The 26,270-nt window shown below is 44.0% G+C and overlaps 1 protein-coding gene across 1 annotated transcript; it reads left to right on the top strand.

Annotated features, from left to right (window-relative positions):
- Nucleotides 1–62: 62 nt before the first annotated feature.
- ATP6V1A (ATPase H+ transporting V1 subunit A) lies at nucleotides 63–26,081 on the top strand. Its single transcript, XM_084292372.1, has 15 exons — nucleotides 63–146; nucleotides 9,956–10,050; nucleotides 12,038–12,166; nucleotides 13,316–13,530; nucleotides 14,276–14,413; nucleotides 14,552–14,703; nucleotides 15,546–15,708; nucleotides 16,810–16,918; nucleotides 17,710–17,832; nucleotides 17,922–18,036; nucleotides 18,820–18,883; nucleotides 19,647–19,850; nucleotides 21,521–21,615; nucleotides 22,241–22,412; nucleotides 23,824–26,081. The coding sequence occupies exons 2-15, from the start codon at nucleotides 9,969–9,971 to the stop codon at nucleotides 23,914–23,916; spliced, it is 1,854 nt and encodes a 617-aa protein (XP_084148498.1). The 5' UTR covers nucleotides 63–146; nucleotides 9,956–9,968; the 3' UTR covers nucleotides 23,917–26,081.
- Nucleotides 26,082–26,270: the final 189 nt, after the last annotated feature.

A 26,270-nucleotide genomic window follows, 5' to 3' on the forward strand; every position in this document is an offset into this window, starting at 1 on the left:
GCGCGCGCGTGCGGGGGGTCACGTGGCTTGGGCGGGAGGGAGGGAGGGGTGGTGAGGGTGGTGAGGCGGCGGCGCATGCGCACACGGGGCCGCCGTCAGCTGAGCTGAGCCGGGCCGCGGCCGCTGCAGGGAGCGGGGCGCCGCAGGTGAGGATCGCGCCCCCCCCTCCCCTTTCCACCTCCTTCACTCCCCCCTCTCACCACCTACCCACGCTAATCCGCTCCCCTCGCCTCCGTTATATGCGTGGGGGTCTCCTGTCAGGGCCCCCAACGGCCGCCAACGGTCGCCAACGGCCGCCGGTGCCCGCCGCCGCCGCCATGATGGCCCGGCCCGGCCCGGCCCGGTGTGTGGGGGCTGTGGGGCTCCAGCACCGGGGGGGCTCCCCCGCTGTGCCCTGAGGGTGTTGTGGCACCGCCGTGCTGCTGGCAGGGCCTGCCGGTGGTGGTTTGCTTGAAAGCGCCGCTGGTGAGGCCGGGAAGGTTTGTGTTCCTGGAGGTAGGGGTGGAAGCTGAGCCCTCGTGAGGTGATCTGCCCGTAAAATTCGTTTAAAGGTAAGGTAAGGGTGAAGGGGCTTCGTTCCGGGTGCTCACGTCGCTAGCTGTGACCCTCAGGTATGTGACGTGTGTATCAGGATCTGTCCGTCCAAAGAGATTTCTTCTACATTTTATTCTCTTCTCCTACGACAAATTACAGCATTCATACTCCAGCGGGAAATAAAAGCAGTTTGGTGATAATTTTATTCATTGTAATGCAATGCTTCAGCGGAGCACACCAGCCATTTGATCCCTTGCAGTGTTTAAAATGCTAATAGGACTTGGTGAAGTGGAGAGGGAGAAGAAGGAAAACCTGCCGACAGCAAGCTGAAGCTGGTTCGTGGGCCTGCCCACTTGTAGCACCTCAGTGAGCATGTGCCTAGTGTAGGTTGGCATCACCAAGTGAAAGTTTGAACAACTACAAGGCAGATTCTTAATATATTGTGTAAATTGCTGAATTTGTACTGACTTTGGCACTCCGCAGGCCTGCAGCAGATGAAGGTTTGGCTTCTGTATGCAGTACTTTTAAAGGTGTTTTATTATTTGTTCGTAATTTTGTTACGTTTTATTATTTGCTAACTAAGAACATGTGTTTTGAAGTCAGTGTCTACAGTGTCTTTGAATACCCCCAAAATCTTGCAGATTATTTTTACTGTGCTTTCCAGGTTATTAGGTCAGGTCTTCTTGAAAACTGTTGTATTATTGTATGGTGGAAAAGGCTAGTGCTAATTCCATCATCAGGAGACAAAGCATGGCATTAATGATAAACAACCAGAAGCATCAGTTTGGTAGGGTGGAGAAGGAGAAACTAAGACGAGGCTGGAAAATGTCAGCTGACATCAGCTGACTCTTCAAATGGGGGTTGAAGTCTTGTGTTGCAATAGTAACACAAGATCTCAGTTTCCTGAAAATGCACCCTTCCATTTTCCCAATCAAGAGCAGTTTTCTACAGATAGTGCTGCTATTAAAGTTCATCCAGGAGCGATTAGTACTACTTCCTTAATTTTCATACCATCTTAGATTAAGTTTAACTTTTATTTTGATCTAAGTATATGTTAACTGCTTTATAACTCAATATAAACTTGCAAAGTCTGTAGGCTTCAGTGTGCTTCAGTCTTTTTTTTCCCTAGTAGAAACTTGGAGCATTTATCTTCCAGATGCACACGGGTACTAGCATGACTTGTGATCATCTGAAACAGCTGTAGACCAGCAGATTACTGGAGGATTCCCCTGGAGATGCATTTAGATGCACCTTGGTCCTCCTTTTGTGTTTTGATATCACAGTACTGTCTCTTCGAGTTCTCATGCTTGCTTGTGCTGAAGCTATGTTCCTAATTAGACATCCCCAGCCTTTTAAAAAGAGTGAAAGCATTACAGGAGAACTTGTTAGATCTATTTGGTTACTTTGGTGTTGACGAAAAAACGTTGCATGCTGTTGCTGGCCAATAATAGCGCCCTTATTTTATTTTATTATTATTTTTTTTAACTAAAGTGCATGGAAATATATTAGCACTTAGGCAGAAGTTACCACAGTGAACTAAAACAGATTTTCTTTCCCCAATACTTGTATCATTTTTTTACAAAGAAAAGTATTTTTTTTTTAGATTTGGAAATATTGAGGTATTGTTGAGCAATGGTATCCACATGATTGTTTTGAATGGAACACAATCAAGGAAAACAGGTGATTGGAACAACTGGGATATCATGCTTGTTCATTCTTACTCACTGTCCTCAGGCATGTGACTTCTTCAGCCTTCCAGCTGGATGGAGAGAAATGGGGATCTGCTCCAGCACAGGAAGCTGAATGAATCAACCCTTTCTGTCTGTACAGAGGCTAAGCTCCTTCTTCAGTAGGTGATTACCTACAGATCCATCATGCAAAACTGCCTTAGGTTGGATCTTCTGGATGTCAGCACTGGATCTTGGCCTTGTTCTGAAAAAGGGCTTTTTGTGTGTGTGTTGTCATCGTTCTCCCTTCCGCCTTTGAAAGTGGAAGACTGAGCTTATACTAAACGCCTGGATTTGGTTGTATCTTGCAGCAATAAGTTCTACAATGTGTATCTGTAATTTTTGTTTTGGCTAGCTTACCTCATCTCTGCATGCGTTTATTTCGTCTGATTCTGTCAGATTCTCCTAAGCACCTCCCACTCAGAACAACTGACCTTCTCCCACTCAGAACAACTGACCTTTTGCTGCCAGCTTTTTGGACTTCTATATGTAATTTACCTAATAGCATCATTTCTGTACTAAAATGATATTCTGAAACTGGTTAGAGATACATGGATAAATCCCGAAAGTCATAGTCTAGCAGACTATTCCTATCACTTAACCAAATAGCAGATGAAAATCCCGCTAAGCTGCTGAATTTATTTCCTAGGTCATCACTTTGGTTACTGCACTGAGCTTTTCTGACAGTAAATTTCAGTGTCACTGCTCAATCCAGAAATAGTTTGTCGGACAGTGATCTAATGCATGCGTGGTAGCTGTCGACAGCTCTTCTATCATTGTTCGCATCATTTTGGAGAGTCCATTGTGGCTGTTCTAAGATGTTGTAATCAAGGAGTACTAAAACTAGTATTAAGAAGCTGCAGTCATGACCATGTGTCCATAGCACTGGGCCGTTTGCATTAGCATTTGCTTTTTTGCATTCCTGAGCAGGATAATGTTGAAGATGGTTGCTGCATCAATTAACAACTGAGATTTTTCCTGCTAGACCGTTAAATGAGCTGAAACTCATGCTGAAAGTTGACCTGTCGCAGATGCAAGCTCCTAAGGGACAGTGGTGCTCCTAGAGGGTGCCTCTGTTACGTGAAAGTAAATCTTTAGTGGGACAAACGTTTGGTCCTTCTCATTATTACATCATTATTTCATTTCTTACTGTAATAGAAAGTTTTAAAAGCAGCTCTTCAGAAAAACTCACATGGTGTTTTGTGGCTAAATGCAAAGAGCATTGATAAGGACTTCATAAAAGTCAATTTTGTTACTGAATTTCTTCTAGATCCATGAAATCTTGAGGGGTTTGTTATTGTGACAAATATGTGTCACCTAGTAGATATTCAGCCAACTGCCATCATACATAGTTTACGTTGGAGGGGCTCTAGCTGTTCCGAAGAATCTGTAAATACTTCAGGTAATTGAACATAAAATCCCCAAATGTGGTTTAACTTGCTTTAAAACATAAAGGTGAAGTTTTCCATTACAGGGAAAGTCAACCTCAATTTAATTTCCTTTTTATGGGAGTCCCATGCCAGTGTGTATATTTGTGATTCCAACCAGGTGTTTCATTACACCAAAGTGCTGGAAAAGAGTGCTTCTATCTCCGAGGTGTATTAGATCTTTTTTTAAAGGCTTTCATGCAAAATCATTCTTGATTCAGCCCTTCAAGCTAGCTGGTTTGTCCAATACATCACATAATAAAATGAAGAGTCCTTAATATCCCTATGAGAAATACTTCAAGTAACAAGGCCAAATGCACCTAAAAGCTGAGTGACTGTTTTATTTTATGAAAACAAGGGTGGATACTTAAGCTTTGCTGTAAGGTTAGTGAGGTTAATGAAAATACTGCTCGTCTAGGAGAAATGACAGACTGTTGCACAAAACAGATGGCTGCAGAACTTCTCAGCCCTAGCAGTCAGAAGATGGGATCAGGATGAGAAACAACGGTCACTATAGGACACAGAAATGAATATTGCATTGGTGTTCTCTGTTACAGCTTGGATCTCTGCTGTGTTAGATCTTTATTCTGTGTGAAAGCCTATCAAGCCAAAGAAGGGGCAGGAGGCACTACAGCCTGAAAGGAATGACAAATTTTTCACAGTTGGAAGCTACTAAACTAATGTAATGACTCAGAAATCAGGGGAAGCTCATCCATTTCGACCTCTAAAGCTCTTCTGGAGAAGCCTTCTGGGCTGAGAGGAAAGAACCCCTGTAGAAAAATGTATTGTGGAACCCTGGGTGGCTTTTAAGCAGTCAGGTGGTGAAGATTTGCTCACACAAAATGGCTTCTCTGGAAACGGGAATATTTTAATTGCCAAAACTGGGATCTTTACTGATTCAAAGTACCGTGTGACCGCTGCGTTTGAAGTCAGAAGGCTGGTTATCTACTGAGCTGAGCAAATCCCCCGTGGGTCAAAGCACTTATGCAGTGAATGAGTTGCAGGTCATTCCATAGCTCTAAGTGAGCATTATTTACAGAAATTCCTGACCTACCAAGAGCAGAGACAACCTCAGTGTGCCCTGTGGCAAGTGGAACCGTCTGAATATTTAAATGGGAGGCTGTCTGTATTGTTGAGTTTAGGAAACAACGATACCTCTAGTTCTGGGCTTAGGGCATGAAGGTTGGTACAGTCAGTGCCTCAGTGCTGTGATGTTCGTTATGAAGAGCAAACTAAGGCATGTTACAGGAGGTAAATCCTGCATGATTCTCTCATGTTGCAGCTGGTAACAAAGTTGGAAGGTAGTTGTTGGCACACCAGAGGGCTGTGCTGCCATTCAGAGGGGCATCAACAGCCTAGAAAAAATGGGCCAACAGGAGTCTGATGCTGTTCAACAATGGCAAATGGCAAGCCTTGCACATGGGGGAAAAAGGGACACAGATTGGTTGAGGGTTTGGAGCATCTCTCTTAAGAGGGGAGGCTGAGAACTTAGGTTTGAGAAGAGAAAGCTCGGAGAACCTGACCACAAAGTGCATAAATTCATAATGAGAGGGCACAAGGGAGATGGAGCCAGACTCTTCTCAGTACCTACTGAAAGCACAAGAAGCAGTGGGCACAAACTGAAATTCACAGGGTTCCCTTTAAACATCAGAAAAAGCTTTTTGTTTGTTTCTTTACTGCGAGGGTGATTGAACACCGTGCAGAGAGTTTGTGGAGTCTCCATGCTTGGAGGTCACCAGAACCCAGCTGGACGATCTGCAGAGGCGCTCTCCAACCTCAGGAATTCTGTTATTCGGTGCCTGAGCAACCTGGAATCGTTTTCCTTGCTGTATTATGGGAAAATTGCAACTGTGTGGTGTGAAGGAGCGTTTGTCCTCCGTTCCCAGTGACCTGTGTCAGAGCTCTGGCCATGCTGTTCCTTCCGGGAAAATCTCCCGGACTGTAGGTGCAGAAATGCTGCTGAACTTCTGCATTTGTCTAGTAACTCCGGCACTGTACTTTTTAATACTTCCTCTTAAAAATATCATCTGTTCAAAGGGGAAGTATGAAGTGTCCAACTTCCAGCAAATCCACGTCAATGATTGCCATATTTATGGGACCCCTGCAACACATCTTTGTGCATCTGGATAGTGGGATTTGTGCCCTCTATCTATTTCTTTGGAAAACTTTATTTGTCTGGGTTTTACTGCGTCCGCCTGTTAGGCTTTCCTGGATATTGAACATATGGGCTTGTATTCTAACTCTGTTTTCCTACCCAAGAAGTCGAAACACATTGCTCTGTTTCAGATGCAGTAAAATCCGTGACCTTACTTCAGATTTACTCCAGCAGAATGAATCCAAGCGCTGTTGACTTGCTAACACGATGTTGCTGCCTCTGAACTGCGAGTCTTGCGCTATTTAATACTGCTTTGCTTGGCGTATTTGGGCATTTGTGCCAACATGACATGTTGCTTACCCTCGAACCTGCAAAGATGATCTCGCAAACTTGTGACAGTTGCAGGGAGCTCTTGGGATCACGCGTTTTTTTTGGGAGAGACCCCCCAGCTTCTCAACCTTTGTACGATATGCAGGACAGTGTCAGTGCCTGCTGATCTTTGGCACCACGTGCACGTGGCCGTCGCTCAGTACGGAGCATCAGTCGGTGTAGCTGAGGCGTTGGCTATCATGCAGCTATATCCGTGCTTCTGCCGACGAGGGGGAGGGCTTTTATGTTAGCGGTAAGCCCCACAAGATTATTTTGCCAGGAATCAATACCTATGCTTAAATCCTCCCGCAATTAGCATTGCGGTGCTGTCAGCGCCTCCCTGGGCACTCTGTCGTTAAACACTCGTGCTGGTAAGCTGGTGGGGAGCCGAGCACACCGGCACGGATCTGTTACACCGGAGGCAGAAAGCAGGCATCTCTCTCTCCCTTTCTCCAGGATTTTTATGCATCCCTTGGAGCCCGCTGCTGAATTATTTGGGCTCAGTCCTGGGCGCCAAGGAGGGCGCAGATGGGAGTTCGGCCGGGCTTTAGGTAGCCGCGTTTGCTACTGCGGCATTCCTCAGCGCTGGTGGGAGAGAGACTGATGACTCATCAAGTCAGGTGGCTGTGCCTCTGCTGTGTGTCAGAAATTTCGTTCCCCTCTGCAGCAGGCTTTCTCATCCCTGTGTACAGGGGCACCAGAAGGACAATTTTTTTCCCAAGTGGTGATGCTTAGCTGCTGAATTCTTGCGCCGCTTCGTTTGCAGGGGTCTGCGTTCCTCTGTATTTCTGCAAAATAAGGTAAGACTGTGGTTACTTGAAATACTCACGGATTTTCTTCCTTGCTGTAAGGAGGTTCCTTCTAAAAATCTCACTGGAGTCTTAATTTTGAGGAGATCTTTGTGGGTAGGCAGGTCGTTGTGCAAACTGATCAAATGTTTGCCGCAGAACCAAGAAATGGTAACAGAAAACAGCACCGAGAGCAGGATACTTTCATTATGTGGTTTACTGTGTAGCCAAATTACTGTGCTGGGGAAAAATCAAGATAGAAAATCATGTTTGCTGGCCATTTCTTCTTTAACGGCGACTAAAGTGTTACTTTAAAGCACCCTTCAGTCTGCGATGTTACTGCAGCACGTAATATTTTGATTTGTGGCACTGTGATGCAGAATACGACCGTGTTAGAGCTTAAAGCGTGTTTCAAATTAATAGTTGAACAGTTTGAGAGAAGGAAGGTTACTAATTTATAAGTTGTGGAGGATACAAGATGCATTTTTGTTATGATATGGGGGTTAAAATTAAAATTAATACCCCGTGTAGGTGTGCTAGTAGAGTTTGCTGGAGTGAGCTGCATATCGTGTGCTGGCAAGAGGCCTCTGGAAGGCTGTAAGAATCAGCAGGTTTCCAAAATGGCTTGCTGCTGTGGCTTCGGGGGTCAGTATGTGCTGTCTGCCCACACGTGAAGCGATGCTCAGCAAATTCTGGCACGCCTGAGGGAAGTCGTGTTATCAAGGCAGACATGTAACAGTGCAGGCAGATAACATTTCTGCCCTCTGAGACGTTTCCATCCAAAATAAACATCTAAGGCTGATATGCAACGATGAGAAAGCAGTGCAGAGACAAATAACATTTTTTTCTTAATCTGCACTCAAGGCTAAAAGATGTGTAGCCCCTTAAAGAAGGGGTCAGCAAAGGTGAGGAAGAATTCACTGCTTCTTTTACACTTGGAGCAGGAGTTGGCTCGCACTTTAAATGGGGAAGGCTGTAGGAAGAGCAGCCACAGGAACAAGAGAGGCCAATGTTGGGTGTGAAGATGTTGCCTTTTGACTGTGGAATGACAGTTTTGAGGTGGTTCTTTGCCTCCCTGAAAAATAAACGCTTGCTTCAAGCAGCAGCTTCAGGTTTTGGCTTGGATACGAAAAGTTAATTTAAATTGAAGCTGGCCAGTATTCTTCCCACCTTTGCTTACCTTGGTCATTTGAGTCTTTGCTAGGGGACCACGTACTGTCCAGTTGCCAAAGGGTGCCACTGATTCACTTAGGAAAAGATGGTTTAACCCTTTCTTCGTTGTGCTCCTCTAGAAGGTTTGGTAGTTAGACTCTAGAGGTTGTTTCGTGCGGTTTGTTGAAGTGAGCATTTTGGGTGGGTTTTATAAGACCGGCTGCATTTTTTTTTTTTCAGTACAAACAGTAATTGTGCTCGAGTTTTGCAATATTTTAATTGTCAGAAGCAAAGAAAAAGAGGAAACGATCGTGTTGGTCCAATTAGAACCAGCTCTTACCAGTTGCTCAGGGACTGCAGACTGCTTTGTGAGGCCCTCCCTCTGCCACTTGTCAGAGGGGAATTCTGAAAAATAAGCAGTGAAATTCAAGTCATCTTCAGGGCCCGAACAATAGGCAGCTTAAAGGCTAAATTGCCATTTTAGCGATTAGGGGGATCTCACAGATGCCTCACTTAGAGAAGCTTTGAGCTCTGAGTTACCAGCTCCACTCCAGGCTGGTAGGGACTGAGTCACGATCAACTGTTGGGGTGGCTGCTGGGAGAGGAACCCCTGGTAGCCGTGTTACACAACCCACTCCAGTGAGAAACGCAGCCTGGAAGAAGCTGCTCATCGGGACAAATAGGCAGAAGATCTGTAACATAGCGTTAAAGAGATGGAAAATAATCGTAAGATTTAAGGATGGCAAATATCAGCTACCGCCGGGTCAGCTCGAGCTTCTCGGGGGGACTGTGAGTGTGCACAGATGCAGCACGAGGCTCACAGCGCTGGGTAGGCCCTGGTGATGAGCAGAGCACGTCGTGTGCTGGGGCTACCACGCTGCAGCTTCCACCAGCACTGTAAAAGTGTCAGTAAGGTAGAAGTGGGCAGACATTTGCCTTGCTGTGCTTGAACACCGCTCCGTTTCCAAGGTAACACAAAGCATGATAAGGGCTGACAAAGCAAAACCCTGAACTGCTCTTATCGGCGCCAGAAGCAGGACAGCCCAACCGCCAATTACAGGACAGGCAGGGATCCGTGAGGTCTGCTGCTAACGAGCTTTTCCTTGTTTCACTTCTCTAGGCAGCAAATGGCAAGGCTATTGTTTCACTGCTGTGCGGTGGGTTTTTTTGGCCATTATTCAGCACAGTTCTTCTCTAACGCTCCACAGGTTTCACCAAGAGCAAAGACTGCCTCAAACCTTTTGCTGACTGTTGAGGGATGTGGAGCAGACTTTCACGTTGGGGTGCTGGTGCTTGTCATTTTATTTATTTATTTATTTTTTGCTCTGAACACTCTGATTCAGCAATCTGAGATAGCAAAATTCGAATTTCCACAACTAATATTTGAAGCCTTGCTTTTTAAAGAACCGTGGTGGTAAAGCAGCCCCAGAACATTCTGCATAGAGCATCAGAATCATGGACTCAGAATCGTGGAAAACTCTGGGTTTTGAAGGAGGCTAGATGAGACGTGGATGGCAGAAGAGGTTCTCCCTTGTTTAAATATCTTGTTCTTTGGCTTGAAAGAAGACCAGCAGTTTTAGGTATTTTTGGAGAGTGTCTCTTCTGTGGAGCATATTGGGGAGTGATGTTTCACCGTGTGTGTCTGCAATAGTGGAAGCTAGCTCGTTTGTTTAAACGAGTTACTTTTTAATGTTCTGTTGCTTTGAAACCAGAGCAGGTAAGGTGCTTCGGGCTGTATGAGTTCAGAGTTATTCAGTGGTTTCTCTAAATGGAAACAAAGAGTGCAGAGGGAAGGGAGAGAAGGAACTTCCTGCATATGCTTGTGTTCTGAAATTACTTTTTTCTCTTTTTTCTTCTGAACAGTTAAATAGACAAAATGGACTTCTCCAAGCTACCCAAAATCCGTGATGAGGACAGAGAGGCATTTGTTGGCTACGTCCATGGAGTCTCAGGACCTGGTAGGTATTTTGTAAGCAAAATCATAGCTTCTGTTTCATCTAGTTTATTATTAATCGAGAAGTATTATTACTTGTTAACTTGGAAGAAGTATCATAAAGTTCTGGGTGGGATTTTTTTTTCCTTTTTAAGAAGGATCGCTGCCTTTTACTCTGATAAAAGATTAAGAAATATACTAACAAGGTTTTAAGGCTAATTAGTTTTTTGAAAGATATAATTACCAGTAAGCAGGCTGAGGAATAATATTTCAAAAAAAATAGTTAGCAAGCATTCTTGTTGAGATAAAGCCACTTGTTCAGGAAACTGCATGAAGCTTCTCTATAAACGTATGTGATGCTTAGTCTGTTCTCACTGAATCACAGAATCATAAAGGCTGGCAAAGCCCTCCAAGATCATCTGGTCCAACCATCCCCCTACCACCAATGTCACCCACTAACCCATGTCCCTAAGCACCACGTCCAACCTTTCCTTGAACACCCCCAGGGACGGTGACTCCACCACCTCCCTGGGCAACCCGTCCCAGTGCCTGACTGCTCTTTCTGAGATGAAATGTCTCCAAATTTCCAACCCAAACCTCTCCTGGCACAACTTGAGGCCATTCCCTCTGGTCCTATCACAAGTTACCTGTGAGAAGCAGCCGACCCCAGCTCCCCACAGCTTCCTTTCAGGTAGTTACAGAGAGCAATAAGGTCTCCCCTGAGCCTCCTTTTCTCCAGACTAAACAACCCCAGATCCCTCAACTGCTCCTTATAGGACTTGTGCTCCAGACCCAATTCCATTTGACCCTTTGCACTCTGTAACACTCAATTCTCTGCTGTTGTCAGGCTGCCCTGTGTTACTGCACAGTGTGTGCGCTGCAGGTGTCAGGGAGGGTGGCAGTACGTGGTGGTATTACAGCTGGGAGAAGGATGACTGCTCCTCCTGTTTTATCACCTTAAATGGTTTATTTGGGTTCTGCTATTAGCAGCTTTTGAATTACATGCAAACTGTACTGGCTTTTCCTCTTCTTCAAGAGATGAGGGAAAGAGATGAAGGAAAGGATAGTAATGTGAGCACAGAAGAAGAGCATGTATTTTTGGTAGTGGAGCTGGTTTGAGAAACTTCCACGGCTTGTATCTACCTAAAGAAAAATGCCTGTTCCTTAACTGCAAATGGGATACGATATAAGACATGATAAATTTTGTCCTAAAACCCTCTGTAGTAAAAGCAACACCCTGTGTAGTAGTCCATGTACAACCTGCTAAAATCTAAGTCAACATGGTAGAAGGCTGCAGGCCCAAACTTTGTTGTAAAGTAGACTTCATCTGTAGGAGGTTAACTAAATGGCTTGAAATACACATCCTTTTTCTACAAAATAATATCAAAATAGAGTTCCCTTAAAACTTGCGCAGATGTCTGCCACTTCAGACATAAAGGTATGTGTGGCTTTTAGCAAATACCCTGAAATTGATCTGTGGATGGAAGCAGTTTGTTAGTATGAAACGTTACTGAGGTAAACAGAAATTTATAAACTTGAAAATGCAAGTCCCCAACGGCATCTTGCTGTAACTACCAGGTATCAGGTGACCTTTTGACATTTTATTGTATGTTTTAATTTAATCAGATGGGGAAGTGGCCCAGCTAACTTAAAGGGAGAAGTGACTATTAAATATGATGCCTGCAAAGTCCAGTGCACCTCCAAAACCCTTAACGTTCACCGTCTGTCAGGATACACCAGAGGATTTGTCTGCGTACTATGCTCTGATAGTATTGTCTTATGAACATAAAGGAACAGTGTAAAATGTGAAAAGAAGGCTTTTTTTTTTCTGTAGGCTTTTAAACTAAAAATATCAGGACTTGTGGCAGCCAAGTTATCCCTTTGTTAAATCAAAACTGTGCTTCTGATTTGGGCGAATACCAGGCGTGTGCTCTCCAATTCTTACTGACTCCTGATGAGCAAATTTGCTGAACGACAGGAAAAACATTCACGTGTGTGTCTGTCTTCTGCAGTGGTCACCGCTTGCAACATGGCAGGAGCTGCCATGTATGAGCTGGTACGAGTAGGCCACAGCGAACTGGTGGGGGAAATCATCCGACTGGAAGGTGATTTGGCAACTGTCCAGGTGTATGAAGAAACGTGTATCCTTTTCGGGCCTGTTCAGTCCAGAACACTGCGATGGTTATGGTAAAGGTGATGAGCAAAGCTGGCTGGGACCAGCGCTTGGTAGTTCCAATGCCAGCAGGCAGCAGCATCTGTTCTGCCACATCTTTTGTAAATTCTGACACTTTTGAGGTAAATCTTACCTTGTTTGGCTGTGTGACAAAGAAATTCCTGTTATTTTATGTAGAAACCAAGTAATATAGATTTAAGTTCACGTGAATTCAAGTATTACAGCTCCTTGCTAACAAAGTTGTTTGACAGATGTCGACCACGATTGGCAAAACTACCAAGCAGTAGTATTTGTCATCGTTTTTTTCTTTGCTTTTGAAAATTCTGCTTGTATTGCACTTCAGAAGGAAATGCAGAGTGGGCAGGATTTCTTCTGGACAGACTATTCTGACAGATGTGATAAATTCTTCTTTTTGCTTCTGTATTGTGCTTGTGGAGTCTGTGTCCAGCCAAGGCACAGCCTGTATTCTGAAATCTAGCCTTAAAGTGGATTTCCTGTTGCAAGTGTAAAAGAGAACATAAGAGCAGTTCTTTAAACTTGAAGCCAGACTTTTTTTTCTCAGTCTTTTAAACTTAAGAGTTGGCTCTGCCTGTGTGTAAAGGCCAGGAAAAAGCCTGCGCTGACTCCCAAAGCTTTGTTTTGGAGAGTTGGGTGGTAAACTGGTTACTAGACTGTGTCTGTACCTAATAATTTGTGATTTTAGTTGGCTCGTCGTTGCACTATTTAGTAGCCTTCCGTCAATACACTGAACAAGTCCAACGTCTAAGTATTTCTTACTCTTAGATCTCTCATGAGAGGATAATGAAGGCTTTCTGAGGTCAACTTGCATTTAACCTCTCAAGTCTTACATAGGCTTTTGGGGGTTTCTCTGGTATTCTGATAGGGCCTTTTGTGTCTTTGGAGCTCATAGACTGGACAGCTCAACATTAGAGATGAGGGAAATGCTAATCTAAGACAAACGCTCTTTAAAATTAGGCGACATGCTTCTCAAATGATGATATATTAACAAAAATATCATATTAAGGTTAGAAAGATGACTTAAGAGTATGATGATGTGGATGTGATGCCTTCTTCCCTGTCCTTTGTCTGGATGAACTTTTCCTCAGCCAATCTTCAGCTGGTGTCTCTGTAGGAGATCCAGTACTGCGTACTGGCAAACCCCTCTCGGTGGAACTGGGACCTGGCATTATGGGAGCTATTTTTGATGGTATCCAGAGGCCTCTGTCAGACATCAGCACTCTGACCAAAAGTATCTATATCCCTAGAGGTGTCAATGTGTCCGCTTTGAGCCGAGATGTCAAATGGGACTTCACACCTTCTAGAAATTTGCGGGTAGGTTCTGGTAAGCCTTTCGTCCTCCTGTGCTCCTCTCCTCTTGGAGTATAGAGCCACAGCAGAGTGTGAAGGCTGTCACTGCTGGTAACCGTGGTGACAATGAATTAAGTTCATGAAAAGGGGTGCAAGGAGGTGTTAGGGATATATGAGAGTGAGGACTAGACAAGCATCATGAAAACTTACCCTGTGTGACTTACTGGGTGTTGTTGCTGCATATGGAAAACTTTCAAAGCTTTAATTTACTTGCAGCGCTATAAAGAGCCCAGTGGAATTGCACTAAACACTAGCAGGTGCTACCTCTGCAAAAAGAATAACAACAGCACGCAGTGAAGGTAGCCTTAGAAGTGGAAAATATCATAGCTTTAGCCCTTGGCATATGCTTTTTTTTTTTTTAATTATTATTATTTTTTATTCCAGTCCTTCAGGTTAGCATATGCTGTCCTTTCTCTACTTAGCACATTAGGCTGAGAGGTAGAGAAGGAACAAGGAGAATTCCTTGCACCAGTCAGTAATTGCTTCAGTCTAAGCCTTGAAATGCTTCTGAACACACGTAGTATTGCTAGCAATGTGATGTTGGAGCAATGAGTTATGTAAATGGGCTGCTGTGCTGTAACAAAGCATTTACAAAAGAAGTAATCACGGTACTAGACTTAATAGCTATGGTTATATGATTCTTTGTCAGCATTTTTTTTTTTAAAACTAGAGTTCTCACTTATGACTAATAGACTTGTTCTGATTTCAGGTCGGCAGCCACATCACGGGTGGAGATATTTATGGCATAGTGAATGAAAATTCCCTTATCAAGCACAAAATCATGCTGCCCCCACGGAACAGGGGTACAGTTACATACATTGCTCCACCGGGAAACTATGACACTTCAGTAAGTCTCCCAAACAGCGGTTACCAGGATATTCCATGTCTCTTTCATAGGGTTGATGTACCCTTCCTGTTCTGTATGAAGTTCTATATGAAGTGTGCAACTGTTTGCTTACTTCAGATGTCTGGTGCTCTTTGGTAGGATGTTGTCTTAGAGCTGGAGTTTGAAGGTGTGAAGGAGAAGTTCACTATGGTCCAGGTTTGGCCTGTACGTCAAGTCCGTCCTGTTACTGAAAAGTTACCAGCGAATCATCCTTTGCTAACTGGCCAACGGGTGCTGGATGCCCTCTTCCCGTAAGTATTACCCTTAATTTTCTAGTATGGAAGAAATCTCTTTTAGGGGAGAGGGCGGTGTTAATTTCTTAAGGGCAAACAGACGCCAAACCTTCACTTTGTATTTGAGCATAAATCTAAAAAGAAAAACAAAACAAAGAACAGAAGAAAAAAAATACCCACACCTAGTTGATAATATTGATTGATAATATATCTGCCAGGAGAACCTACTAGTGGAAAAAGGTTAAAAGGAAGTTTGACAAGATAGTTCTTGTGCATTAATCCAGTAAAGAACTGACAAGTCTAAATGTAACCCTGCCAAATCTACAGCAAGGCTATAGCTTTCAAGCTTGGATATCTCTGAGCACATGAGTAGGATCTGTTTCCATAGTCTTGAGGCTGTGCATTTCTAGAATCACTACTTGTGAAAACTATCACGCAGAATTGTAACTCAGAATGCCCTTTTAAATGGCTAACCTCCAAGGCACTGAATTTGGTAATTTTTGGTCCTAAAATATTGTGCTTCTTATTCTTATAATGTGTGCTTAAGTGCAGTTGATACTCTTTTCTTGACGTTTGCATTCCATCAGTGCTTCCAGCTGTGAAAACAACCATGTTTCAAGCCTGAAAGCAGAGCTGTTGTACCAGCGTAACTCACATAATTCAAGGGCAGTAGAAGGAAAGGGTAGTTTATTCCCTCAGTCTTCTGGTTTAGTGAAATACCTCTGTGCTTCTCACCTAGAACACTGAATGTTACTCCTGTCGTTCTGCTTTTAATTACACAGCTTTATTGGAATTATTATGAGATGGGAGAGAGTTGTTCTTGAGTTCCTTGCAAATCAGAGTCCCTTTTCTTTTCTCAGGTGTGTACAAGGGGGCACAACAGCGATTCCCGGGGCCTTCGGCTGTGGGAAGACTGTGATTTCCCAGTCTCTCTCAAAGTACTCCAACAGTGATGTCATCATTTATGTAGGCTGTGGAGAACGAGGAAATGAAATGTCTGAAGTGCTGAGAGATTTCCCTGAGGTTAGTACGGAGAATTCATGGAGATTAAACCATTTTGGAAAGACTTGCTATTATACTGTATTGTTACTGAGTACAATTTCATATTGGTACATTGGCTTGAAAAGATCTTCCTGGCTGTTAGTTCTGACTGTAGTAGCAGAAATTACTTTTGGCTCATTCAGGAATGACTTCAGTGGCCCCTCAAGAAACATCTGGGCTAGTATTTGAATGTGCTTTTTAACTTGTTTAAAATAAAGCCAACATGAATGCGTGGGTGTAATTTATAAAGATATTACTTTTTATTGGCGTTCTCTCTAACTTTTCTAGCTTTAGCACATATAGCAAATGCAGGTTTAAAGGATGCAGTAGAAAATACCTAGATTTAAAAAAAAAAAAAAAAAAAAAAAAAAAAAAAGATGCAACAGGTTCTGTCCTGCCTGTTAGATATTTGTGGATTAGTTGTGGCACAGCCTTCTGTAAAATAAGGGAAAGAGCAGATAGTCTGAACTGTTAGGTTGAAACTCCACTGTTAGAAATGAGGGGTAGAAATCTTGCTTGTGTCGATTGCAAGATGAGGATGCCAAGCTGGAGAGCGGCCATGAAAAAAGTAGATCCCAGGATATTTTTAAGAGTTCTGCCTGAATGTCAGGATGTGCGTTCTGTTGTTCACATGCTTGTGAGACTTCATCTGAGAGATGTATCTGGGTTTATGTCCAGTTGTCAAAAATGATCTCAGATTGGTATAGGTGGGAGAAAAAACGCTCTGTTTCCTCATGGACTTAGGAGGGGAGGGTAAGATATTTGGCTCTTCTGGCCTAGTAAAGTGAGGCTGAAAGAACATAATGTACTACCTGACGCAGTGGATCTGTCATCACTCATTTGTGGTAAGAAGTGGGTTTAATAGGGATTGCCGCTTGCAGAAGGTGAAATGAGGCTGAGGTGTGTACGTTAGGGCTAAGCTGTGTGCAATCTGGATGGGGAAACTGTGTAGCGTCCTGAAATCTTGTATCTGGTCGCTGCTTTTGTTAGACTGGCTGTGGTACAGCGTCCTGATACAAGGTGAGAACTACAGTTTAAATAATTAGCTGAAGTAATTGTTTTGTCTTGTTTTTCCCCTTTTAGTTAACAATGGAAGTTGATGGTAAGGTAGAAAGCATCATGAAGAGAACAGCTCTGGTTGCAAATACCTCCAACATGCCTGTGGCTGCCAGAGAGGCCTCTATCTACACGGGTGAGATTTCCAGCAGGCTGGAAAAGGCTCTGTGTGTAGAGCAAGCCATCATGCTCTAATATTTTCAGTTCCTGAGATGGTTGGTACCATGAAACATGCTTAATTACAGAAATCGACCCTTTCAGGCCTTGTCTTTCTAGTGTCACAATTGAATTTGACTTGCTTGTATATAACTATGATCTCCACTCATTAATTCTTGCTTATAAGTTGAACTCGCCACACCAGGTCTCATTTAGATTTGCCCCATGTATTAATTATGTAAGCTTACATTCTTCATGAATTGCTTTTTACTGACAAGTACAGCTACTCAGTGGGCAGGAATAGTGCTCTCTGAGTCGTCTGCTTTCCTTTGCAGCCTCTTAGAGTTTTTTGTTTTGTTTTTTAATATTCTTAATGAAAAGTTGTCAGATAAAACATCTTTTCTGACATTTGTGTTCTGGTAGCTTAGAAAGGAAGGAGACATTTTACAGTAAGAAGAGGCTTTGTTCATGGTTTCAGTGAGGCAAAGAACACTGGCAATGATATTGCCCTGTCTCCTTCAAGAAACGCACAGAAATATAAGATGGGCCAGAGTGGTTTGTATGCAAAAATGGGGAGAGTGAAATGAAATAAACAAAAAAAAAAAAAGGCAGCATTAACATGATCTTGTGGGAATAGAGTAACTTTCAGTCTCTGTTGACATCAGAACGTAAACTTAAATAATTTATCTTGTTTGCCTCTTAGTGGCAACACATGAGGGTAGAATTCCTTTCTAAACTGTATCCTGCAGCATGCTGTTGTCTTTGTTCTAGGAATCACCCTGTCTGAGTATTTCCGAGACATGGGCTACCATGTCAGCATGATGGCAGACTCTACTTCCCGATGGGCTGAGGCCCTCAGAGAAATTTCGGGACGACTGGCTGAAATGCCAGCTGGTGAGTAGTCCTTTCCTCAGTCCGGTCTTGTAAACGCATCCTTTAAACTCAGAGCCTTTGACTCGATTCCTGTGTGTTGATACTTGCAGACAGCGGTTACCCAGCCTACCTTGGTGCCCGTCTAGCCTCTTTCTATGAGCGAGCTGGCAGAGTGAAGTGTCTGGGAAATCCCGAAAGGGAAGGCAGCGTCAGCATTGTTGGAGCGTGAGTGTTTCTTTTATTTACACTGGCTGCAGTTCTTCCCGTATATCTTTGTAAGTCAAAGTGCCTTCAGAGAAGAAGGCCTCGTTGCTCTGTCCAGCTGCAGAGCTACAGATCTGTAAACAGATGCTTAGTCTCTGTTCACCCTTAAGTAATGCTAAAACGTGCATAGGGGCAGAAAGAATGAGTGTGGAGGGTAGTTCTGTGAAGTGTGGAGTCACAGTCGCAGCAGTCAGAGTCAGCGGCTCCAGGAAGAGTGTCGTTAGCACTGGCACTGCAAGGGATGTCAAACCAGGGAGAAGGGAAGGGAAGGTTTTTACCTGTTTGGGAAGGCATGTCAAGCCCAAATGGAATTGAATTGGTTATAGTATAGATAAATATGTGATATTTACCTGAAATAATTTCAAAGGGGGATATTTTCTGTAAAATAATCTTTTCACTGTGTCTCAAGCTGCCCTGTCGGCACGCCTATTGAATCTGTTCCCCTTGAGATGGGTTTGGTAATCCAAGCTGGAGTTACTACCTGAAGGTGAAGTGACTAAAATCATACCTTGATATCACCAATCAGTTACTGAAATAACTGTAATCCATGGTACGCTTGGTATCACCCCTGTGTAAATGCGCTGCCACTATCGTGCAGCAGAAGCTTGCGATCTGTTATTCATGTGAAACGGTGTTAGCCTTGCTTGTTCCTGTGATCACTGACCCGAGTAGTCATATGTTTGGTACTTCAGCTTAAACCGTGACAGGGATTCTGATTATTTCTCCTTCTGTCTTCCCGCTCAGTGTCTCTCCCCCAGGTGGCGACTTCTCAGATCCTGTCACATCAGCTACGTTGGGCATTGTGCAGGTACGTCCCTCAAGCTGCAGCTCTTTTGCCCACACTGTCAGGCTCAAAATGGTTTTGCTTCAGTACCTTTGTGCCAGTGCTGATGTGAGAGCTTCGATTCAATACAGGAAACTTTGTAGGGTGCTTTGGAAAATGTTCTAACAGAGTAAGAGGTGACTTTACGAGACGGTCTCTGAACTGATGTGTTTGAGAAGCCTTTGGAAGAGGGAGAAGAGGTGGCAAATCCTGCCAACAGTGACTGCTCGGGAATATCCGTGTGCCTCCTGATTGCAGCCCTTCGAGCTGCACTTGAAGCACGGCCACTCATGGCTAGGATGGAAAGTGAAGCACTTTTAGTAGGTACATCAAAATCAGGAAAAAATCCTCACAGCAGTTGATTGGGAGAGGAACATCTTGCAACTGATTGCCCATCCCTGTTTTGGGAAAAGGAGCAAAGTTAAATAGGGCTCTGCTTAACTAGGCTCCACTAGTGACATTGTTACTGCTTATTCCTCCGTTAGGAGGAGTCTCAAGCTAAATTCAGCTTAAACAACTTCTTCATTTTTTGAGATACGTGTTTGAAAGTCACTGCTATAGTTAAATTAGCAGAAAGCAGGTTTTCTTTTTCTTTCTCAGGCTTCTTTGTGATAGCCTTTGCTGTGTTGTTGGCTCAGACTTGCTTGTTGTGTTGTGTTTTTGTGTGTGTGTGTGTTTTCATTTTGCTTTCAGTTATTTTGTTTTGCTTTCAGTTTGAAAAACTAGGGGATCTTTCTGGTTCTGGCAGGTTTTCTGGGGCCTGGATAAGAAGCTGGCACAACGCAAACACTTCCCCTCTGTCAACTGGCTGATCAGTTACAGCAAATACACGCGCGCTCTGGATGAGTACTACGACAAGCATTTTACAGAGTTTGTCCCTCTCAGGACAAAGGCAAAAGAGATCCTACAAGAAGAGGAAGACCTTGCAGAGATTGTGCAGCTTGTGGGGAAGGTGAGTAGCCAGCTGGGAGGGAACAGGGGGTCTGTGAACTGTCCTCCATTTCCTTACTGCAAGCACGGGCTTTTGACCATATCCTAGGCCAAACTTGATGGATACTGCATTGTGGAAAAAAGGCAAACATTTGCTGGGAGATGCCAGGCTCTCCTGCATTTAACCATGTTTTTATGAAACTTTCTTGTATGTTATTTGACTTCTAATGACACATATCTTTTTGGATTTGATAAATCTTGGCTTGAGGCTACTTTTCTCACGTAAATTAGATTGCAGGGCATCTAATGGTGGAGTTAAGAAACTTCGCTCCAGTGTTCAAGTCCTGCTGAAGTGCCCTGTGGTGCAAACTGCAATAGCACTGTTGGAAGTAGACCTCGTAAGAGAGATGATGCAGACGGACCTTTATTTTTAGTAGCCTGGAAAGTTACAATTTCTCAGAAACCATGTTCCCAGCAGCAGAAGAGAGGTGCTGGTATTTACAAGTTGGTACGCAGAAACAGAAGTGGTCTCCTTGTTCTAAAACTGGCGGTTATCTAGTTTCTGTATGGAGACCTGTGACGTGACACATGGCTCCATTTTACAGGCATCCTTTAATTTCCTTCCTTCACTTCACTGTTTTGGATGGAGTGCTGAACTTGGACAGCAAAATTTCCCCGGAGAGCTCTCAAAAGGGACCAAGTGAAAACTGTTTTAGCTTAGCACTGTACATATGATAATTGAAAGGCGCCCAGCACATATTTGAGAGTAATTTAATTCAGTGGTACATAGGTGAGCTGCCCTGATTTACAGGGTACAGCTAATGCTACCTGTAACACGTTGCAACTGCTGTTGTTTGAAGAAAGTTTGGTCCTGATGCTAGCCCTGTTCACCGATATTGTAGCCCAGCTATGAGGAGGCCTTTCACCAGATCTTGCCTAGCAGAGCTCTTTGTTTTAGATATGCCTTGGAAGGAAAGGAAATACCATCTTAGGGCCTTCTGCAGTTTCTTTCTTACAAAAATAGGTTCTAAAAGACTACTTTACAGAACAGGATAGAATGGCTTTCTTGTCACGGAAGTGATACTGAGCCTGGTGGTTGTAACTGCGGGTGGTGTTCCCACCACAGAAGCACTCAGACTGGTAGGGAAGAGTGAGTGCCCTGTGGTGCCAGTAATAACTCTGCAGCAGGGTTGTGTCTGCCCTGCACAGTACGACATACTGCTGGCATCAACGTCTTTATTTTTCTTGACTGCCACAAAGGGAAAGTCCACGGTTAGCTGTGGAGGCTCCTATCAAATCCTTAATATTACTTATTGATCTAAAATGCTGAGATCTTGCTGTTCTTCCATGGATATCAGAATTTTAGGGAAGGGCGAATGGTTTTACTTCTTTATGAAGGAAGGTAATGTTTCAATGTATCTCTTAACTAAGAGGATAGATTTAGATTAGATATCAGGAAGAATTCTTCCCTGTGAGGGTGGTGAGGCACTAGAACAGGTTGCCCAGAGACGTTGTGGGTGTCCCATCCCTGTAGGTGTCCAGGATCAGGTTGGATTTGGCCTGGTCTAGTGGAAGTCTGTGCTCATTGCAGGTGGTTAAAACTAGATGGTCTTTAAGGTCCTTTCCAGCCCAAACTATTCTGTGATTTCAGTGGAGCTGAGTACCAAACTAACGGTGGGCCTTTCTTTCTAGGCTTCTTTGGCAGAAACAGACAAGATTACCTTGGAGGTTGCCAAGCTGATAAAAGATGACTTCTTGCAACAGAATGGTTATACGCCTTACGACAGGTGAGGTCTGAATCTGTAGCTCTCTTGTTAATCACTAGAAACTTAGACATGTTCTATAACAGTGTGTGCCTTTGGGTTATGTTGCTAAGGCAAGGAATGCTTGTATGTGACAGGGAGGCACAGGAAGTACCTTGATGTATAGAAATAATAATGAGGAACCTTCTGTGGCAGTCACTTATCTGTTAAAAAAGAAACTTTCTGTGTGTTGAGCCTCTGGATTGTTCTTATCATAAAAATACTCCCGTTCCTGTGAGCAAAGAAACTTGTGGAACTGCCAGGTTCTCCCAGGCTGCTTGCAGAAAGCCTAATCCCATAACGGACCAAACAGGAAGGACTGAATGTGAGACTTGTACAGCGATGGTTACTGATCTCCTGTTTTGTTCAGTGTTTGGGTGTTCAGGAAACCTCACTTCAGGGTGATTGCCTTTGCCTCTAATAGGTCCCACATTTTTGATTAGGTGAATCGTAGGCTCACTATCTCCTTTGACAGCATGTATCAGAAACCTGTGGAATAGAGCAGGCTGTTATCTCAGGTGAGAATTCAGCATTGTTGTGAAGGCAGGAGCAAAGGCTGATCCTGTTAGTTGTTCCAAGGTGCCTGACGAATCTTCTTCTGTTCCATCAGGTTCTGCCCTTTCTATAAAACCGTGGGAATGCTCTCCAATATGATTGCATTTTATGACATGGCACGCCGTGCTGTAGAAACCACAGCCCAGAGTGACAACAAGATCACGTGGTCCATCATCCGAGAGAACATGAGCGAAATCCTCTACAGACTTACCTCCATGAAATTCAAGGTATGTTTGTTTGTAGGTCTACACACTGGATTATCCTCTGAGTAACTTTGGTATCCATCTTCTTAAAGTGCAGCTTTCCTACTCCTCTCTTAAAACACACGCAGAGCTTGCTGGTCATAACATTTACTGCTAGGACAGTAACCTGTGGCACTGTCTGATGTTGAAGTAGCTAAGCAATATTCTCTAAAAAACACGAGGCTTATTTTAAAACTCTTATAAGCCAGTATCACAAAGCTTTCAAGAATTGATGCCGTGAGATAAGATTATGTTTAAAGTTGAGCATTCTTGTGTGCCAGTGTTCTATTCCTGCAGGGTACCGGCTTGTTTCTGCAACAAGCAGATCCCTGGTATATATTCTGAAACCATCAAGAACAAAACAAGATACACTTGGGCGTGGGAGCTTGCTTGAGAGCTGGTTATGTGGAAATAGGGGAAGTAATACCTTCATTTACAAACCCTGGCCACTAGAAGACATCTGGCATGCAGCATAGCAGGGGATAGGCATGGCTGAAAAATATAATCTGTACAATGAAAACGTTGCGTGGAGGTGGCCCTCTAACACAGTAATAGTTATGAAAGAAAAGTGTTTCCTGAGCAACTAAAAAGGCATATGAATTTAAATGTCCTGCTGTCTGTGCACTTTGGAGTGATAGGTAATGCAATCGTACTTGTAAACACAGAGCACTCACCAAGAGCTGCACTGACCTAGAGGAACGTAATGCTGAGAGGGGAATGGTGAAGGCATTTAACAGACTTCATAGCTTGACCGCTGTTGCTTCTTTCAGGGAAGGCCTTGGAGCCTCAGAACAAGGCTGATTGTTACAGTATTTGCCCTTGCCTTTAGTGAAAGGTATTCTGAGGAAAATGCAGCTGTTCAAAAATGTCCTTGAGCTTGTTAGGATTTCACAAGGCTATTTAAATTAACTGATCAACATCTGAGTGATGGCAAAGTAACTCTTGCATTTACAGGGAATGCACCCCCAAAAATACAGCAGAGCATTTCTCTGAGGCACAAGAACCTTACTCCATTTGCTCTCAGGACAGGAGCTGGTAGGAATTACTGCAGCTCTTGGATCACACAGGACTAAAAAAGACGCTAAGCGTTATTGGATCCTCTCCAAATCAGTTGCTTTTCAGTAGGTAAAGTAAGCACTGCTCATGCAAATAATTCTCTGTTCAGCATCCACTCTGCCTGCTCGCTGAATGTGGGAAGTGGATGAGATTTAAATCCTGGGGCTGTTGCTGAGACAAAGGGCAGACAGAAAGCAGACATGGAGCTATAACTGCCTGCTCTGTAGTTAGCAGGTGTTAATGCTGAGGTCAGGAAACGATAGCACTGGCAAAGCAGGGTTGTCTCGAGTACTGGAGGCTTTTCAAGACTGATCTGTTCATCCGCCGCGGTGTTTTCCAGGACCCTGTCAAAGATGGTGAAGCAAAAATCAAGGCAGACTACGCTCAGCTGTTTGAGGATATGCAGAATGCGTTCCGCAGTCTGGAAGACTAGACTCGGCCTCTGTGACCACTCCGTTTTGTCCTCCGAATTCCTCATCTCAACTCCTCTGCTTCCCTACCTTACAAGAATGATGCAACAGTACTTGAGTTGATAAATAGCCCCGTTTCCCTGTTCATCCTCAGTGTCTTTACAAAACATTCCTCTCAGTTTGTGTTCGGCATTGCTTTGTATGTCTGAAATGGTGAGTGACGTGCGAATGGGCCCGGCTGAGTGAAGAAATGCTGTTGTACACTTCTAGGGCAGGCAAAACGTCCCCTTGCCCTCTCCCAGCTCTCTTGGTAAGCCGTCTCTTGCCTTGGGACCCAACCAAGTGAGCTGCACTGGCAGAGGAGGTGTAATCTTAATGCAGTCGTGTGGTACGGTCTGAGCTGGCAGTGGTAAGGGCATTTAGGTCTAGCACTTTGCTAAGTGACTATCATGAAACTCCCTATTCTTGAGCAGAATTTTTGACCATACTGTGATGACCAAAGTTCTTCACTACCCTGGCCTTTCTGCAACCTCCAACCGAGCCTGTCGGTATCGAATTGTGGTAGTTGTGGCTCTCTCCAAGAAAGGACCGACTAGAAGATGAGCATGTACAAGTAGCCAGTATGCTTTTGTACACTGGAGAAACAGAGTTTTATTTTCCTACCTAATACAGATGGGACTGTTGGACTGAGCATCAGCTAAAGTCAAAGCCATAGCTGCTCGGTTTCCAGCAGATCTTTGCCTTCTCGCATCCCACTCACCCCATAAAAATTCACAACACTCAGCTGCTTTAGTTTGTGAAGCGTGGCACTGCTGCTTCGTCCTACAGGCCGTAACGGGCTGTGGCAATTCCATGCGTGGACCAGGAACGCAGTCCTTCCTAGGTGGTGCTCTCTACCAACACTTGCCTCCAGTGCAGTGTCCGGGTTGCTTTTAGGCAAAGCAAAGCACGTGCTTAACCTTCCCGCCCCACCTCTGCCTCCTTGGCCTGTTTGGCAGTGGCACAGGTCCTCGGTTCATGCGTAAAAATATGCCATGATGTAAAGCTGCTGGGGCTAGGGGGTGAGGAGGAGGAAGGGCGACAGTACAGAGCGGATTTACTTCTGCCTTCTTGATTATGATGCAAGAGAAACCGGTGACTTCTGCACCATGCTCTGGAAGCACAGTCAGTCAAGCAGCCGAAACTGCTGTGTCTCGGGCTCGCTTATTGGCAAAACTAGATTTGAGGTGAGGAGTGAGCATAGCGCAGCTTTGCTGACAAATTTCAAGTGCCAGCACTCCGTTGCTGCAGAGAGAGCAAAAGATGCTGTCATCCTCTCCAGTCTTTGGGCTCTCACTTGGGTCAGACAACATCTAACACTTCTTTGTCGTGCAGCACCGCGCCCGGCTGGCAGCTGCTGACTTGGTATGGTCACCAAACATAACTTGTGGCTGACACTGGCAGTGGCCTGGTTGTTTAAGCGTTCATTCCGCACTGAAGTGTTCTTCCACCAGCTGCCAGCTTTGAATAGTAGTGGTGCAAAGGGATCTTGGCGCTAAGGACCAAACGCTGCCACTCCCATGACGGTATCAGCTCGCTGTTTGCCATGGAAAGCCCAGCCAAAACCTAAATGGATTTCCTATTTTTGGTTCTCCCAAAAGAAACTACTACTACAGCTGATACTCTGGTAGTGAATGGTTAGGTTTACAGTTCACGAAACTTTCAGTGAATGCTGCTTATTTTAACGATGAGCATGTGTGAATGAATAGTCACCACTCAAGCTCTTGCTGGATTCCTCGTTGTTCATACCCTTCAGCACTGTACTATGTAGCATTTCATGCTAGAAAACAGATGTTCTTATCTCTTTAAATAGAGGATGTTATAAACTTTACAGAAGATGTCTAAGATAATGCAGTTCTAATATTTATTGTGCTGTACCTGGCCCTGACGTGTGACCAGTTCAAACAGTTTCATATATATTTTTGTCTTTTTTTTTGTTTTGTTTTGTGTCTCAGTTTTCAGTGTTGAGATTCTGATGTTCACTGTGTACTGCAAGTCTTCCCTCCACAGAGGTGGGAGGAACAAAAAGATGGGCAGAACCCAGCCACCTACTTTATCTTGTATATTTCATAATGTATGTTGCTGGAAATTGTGTAAAAAAAGATTAAAAAATTGTTGAAGTCAATGAGAATAAAATGGATTTAATGTAGTTTTAGCTGTCCTATTTTCTGCTGTCCAACCAAAGCTGTGCCACGGTGGTGTTCAGAGTATACCCTAAGCAAAGCTTGCGCCTTCCTTAAAATCTTACTTTTATCATTTTGGAGTCTCTTTAAACTTGGAACAAACAACTTAGCAGGGACACTTTACCTCAGTTCCCCCACTCCAGTACAGTTTACGT

Source organism: Netta rufina, assembly GCF_964035555.1.
Source record: "Netta rufina genome assembly, chromosome: 1".
Taxonomy (NCBI): domain Eukaryota; kingdom Metazoa; phylum Chordata; class Aves; order Anseriformes; family Anatidae; genus Netta; species Netta rufina.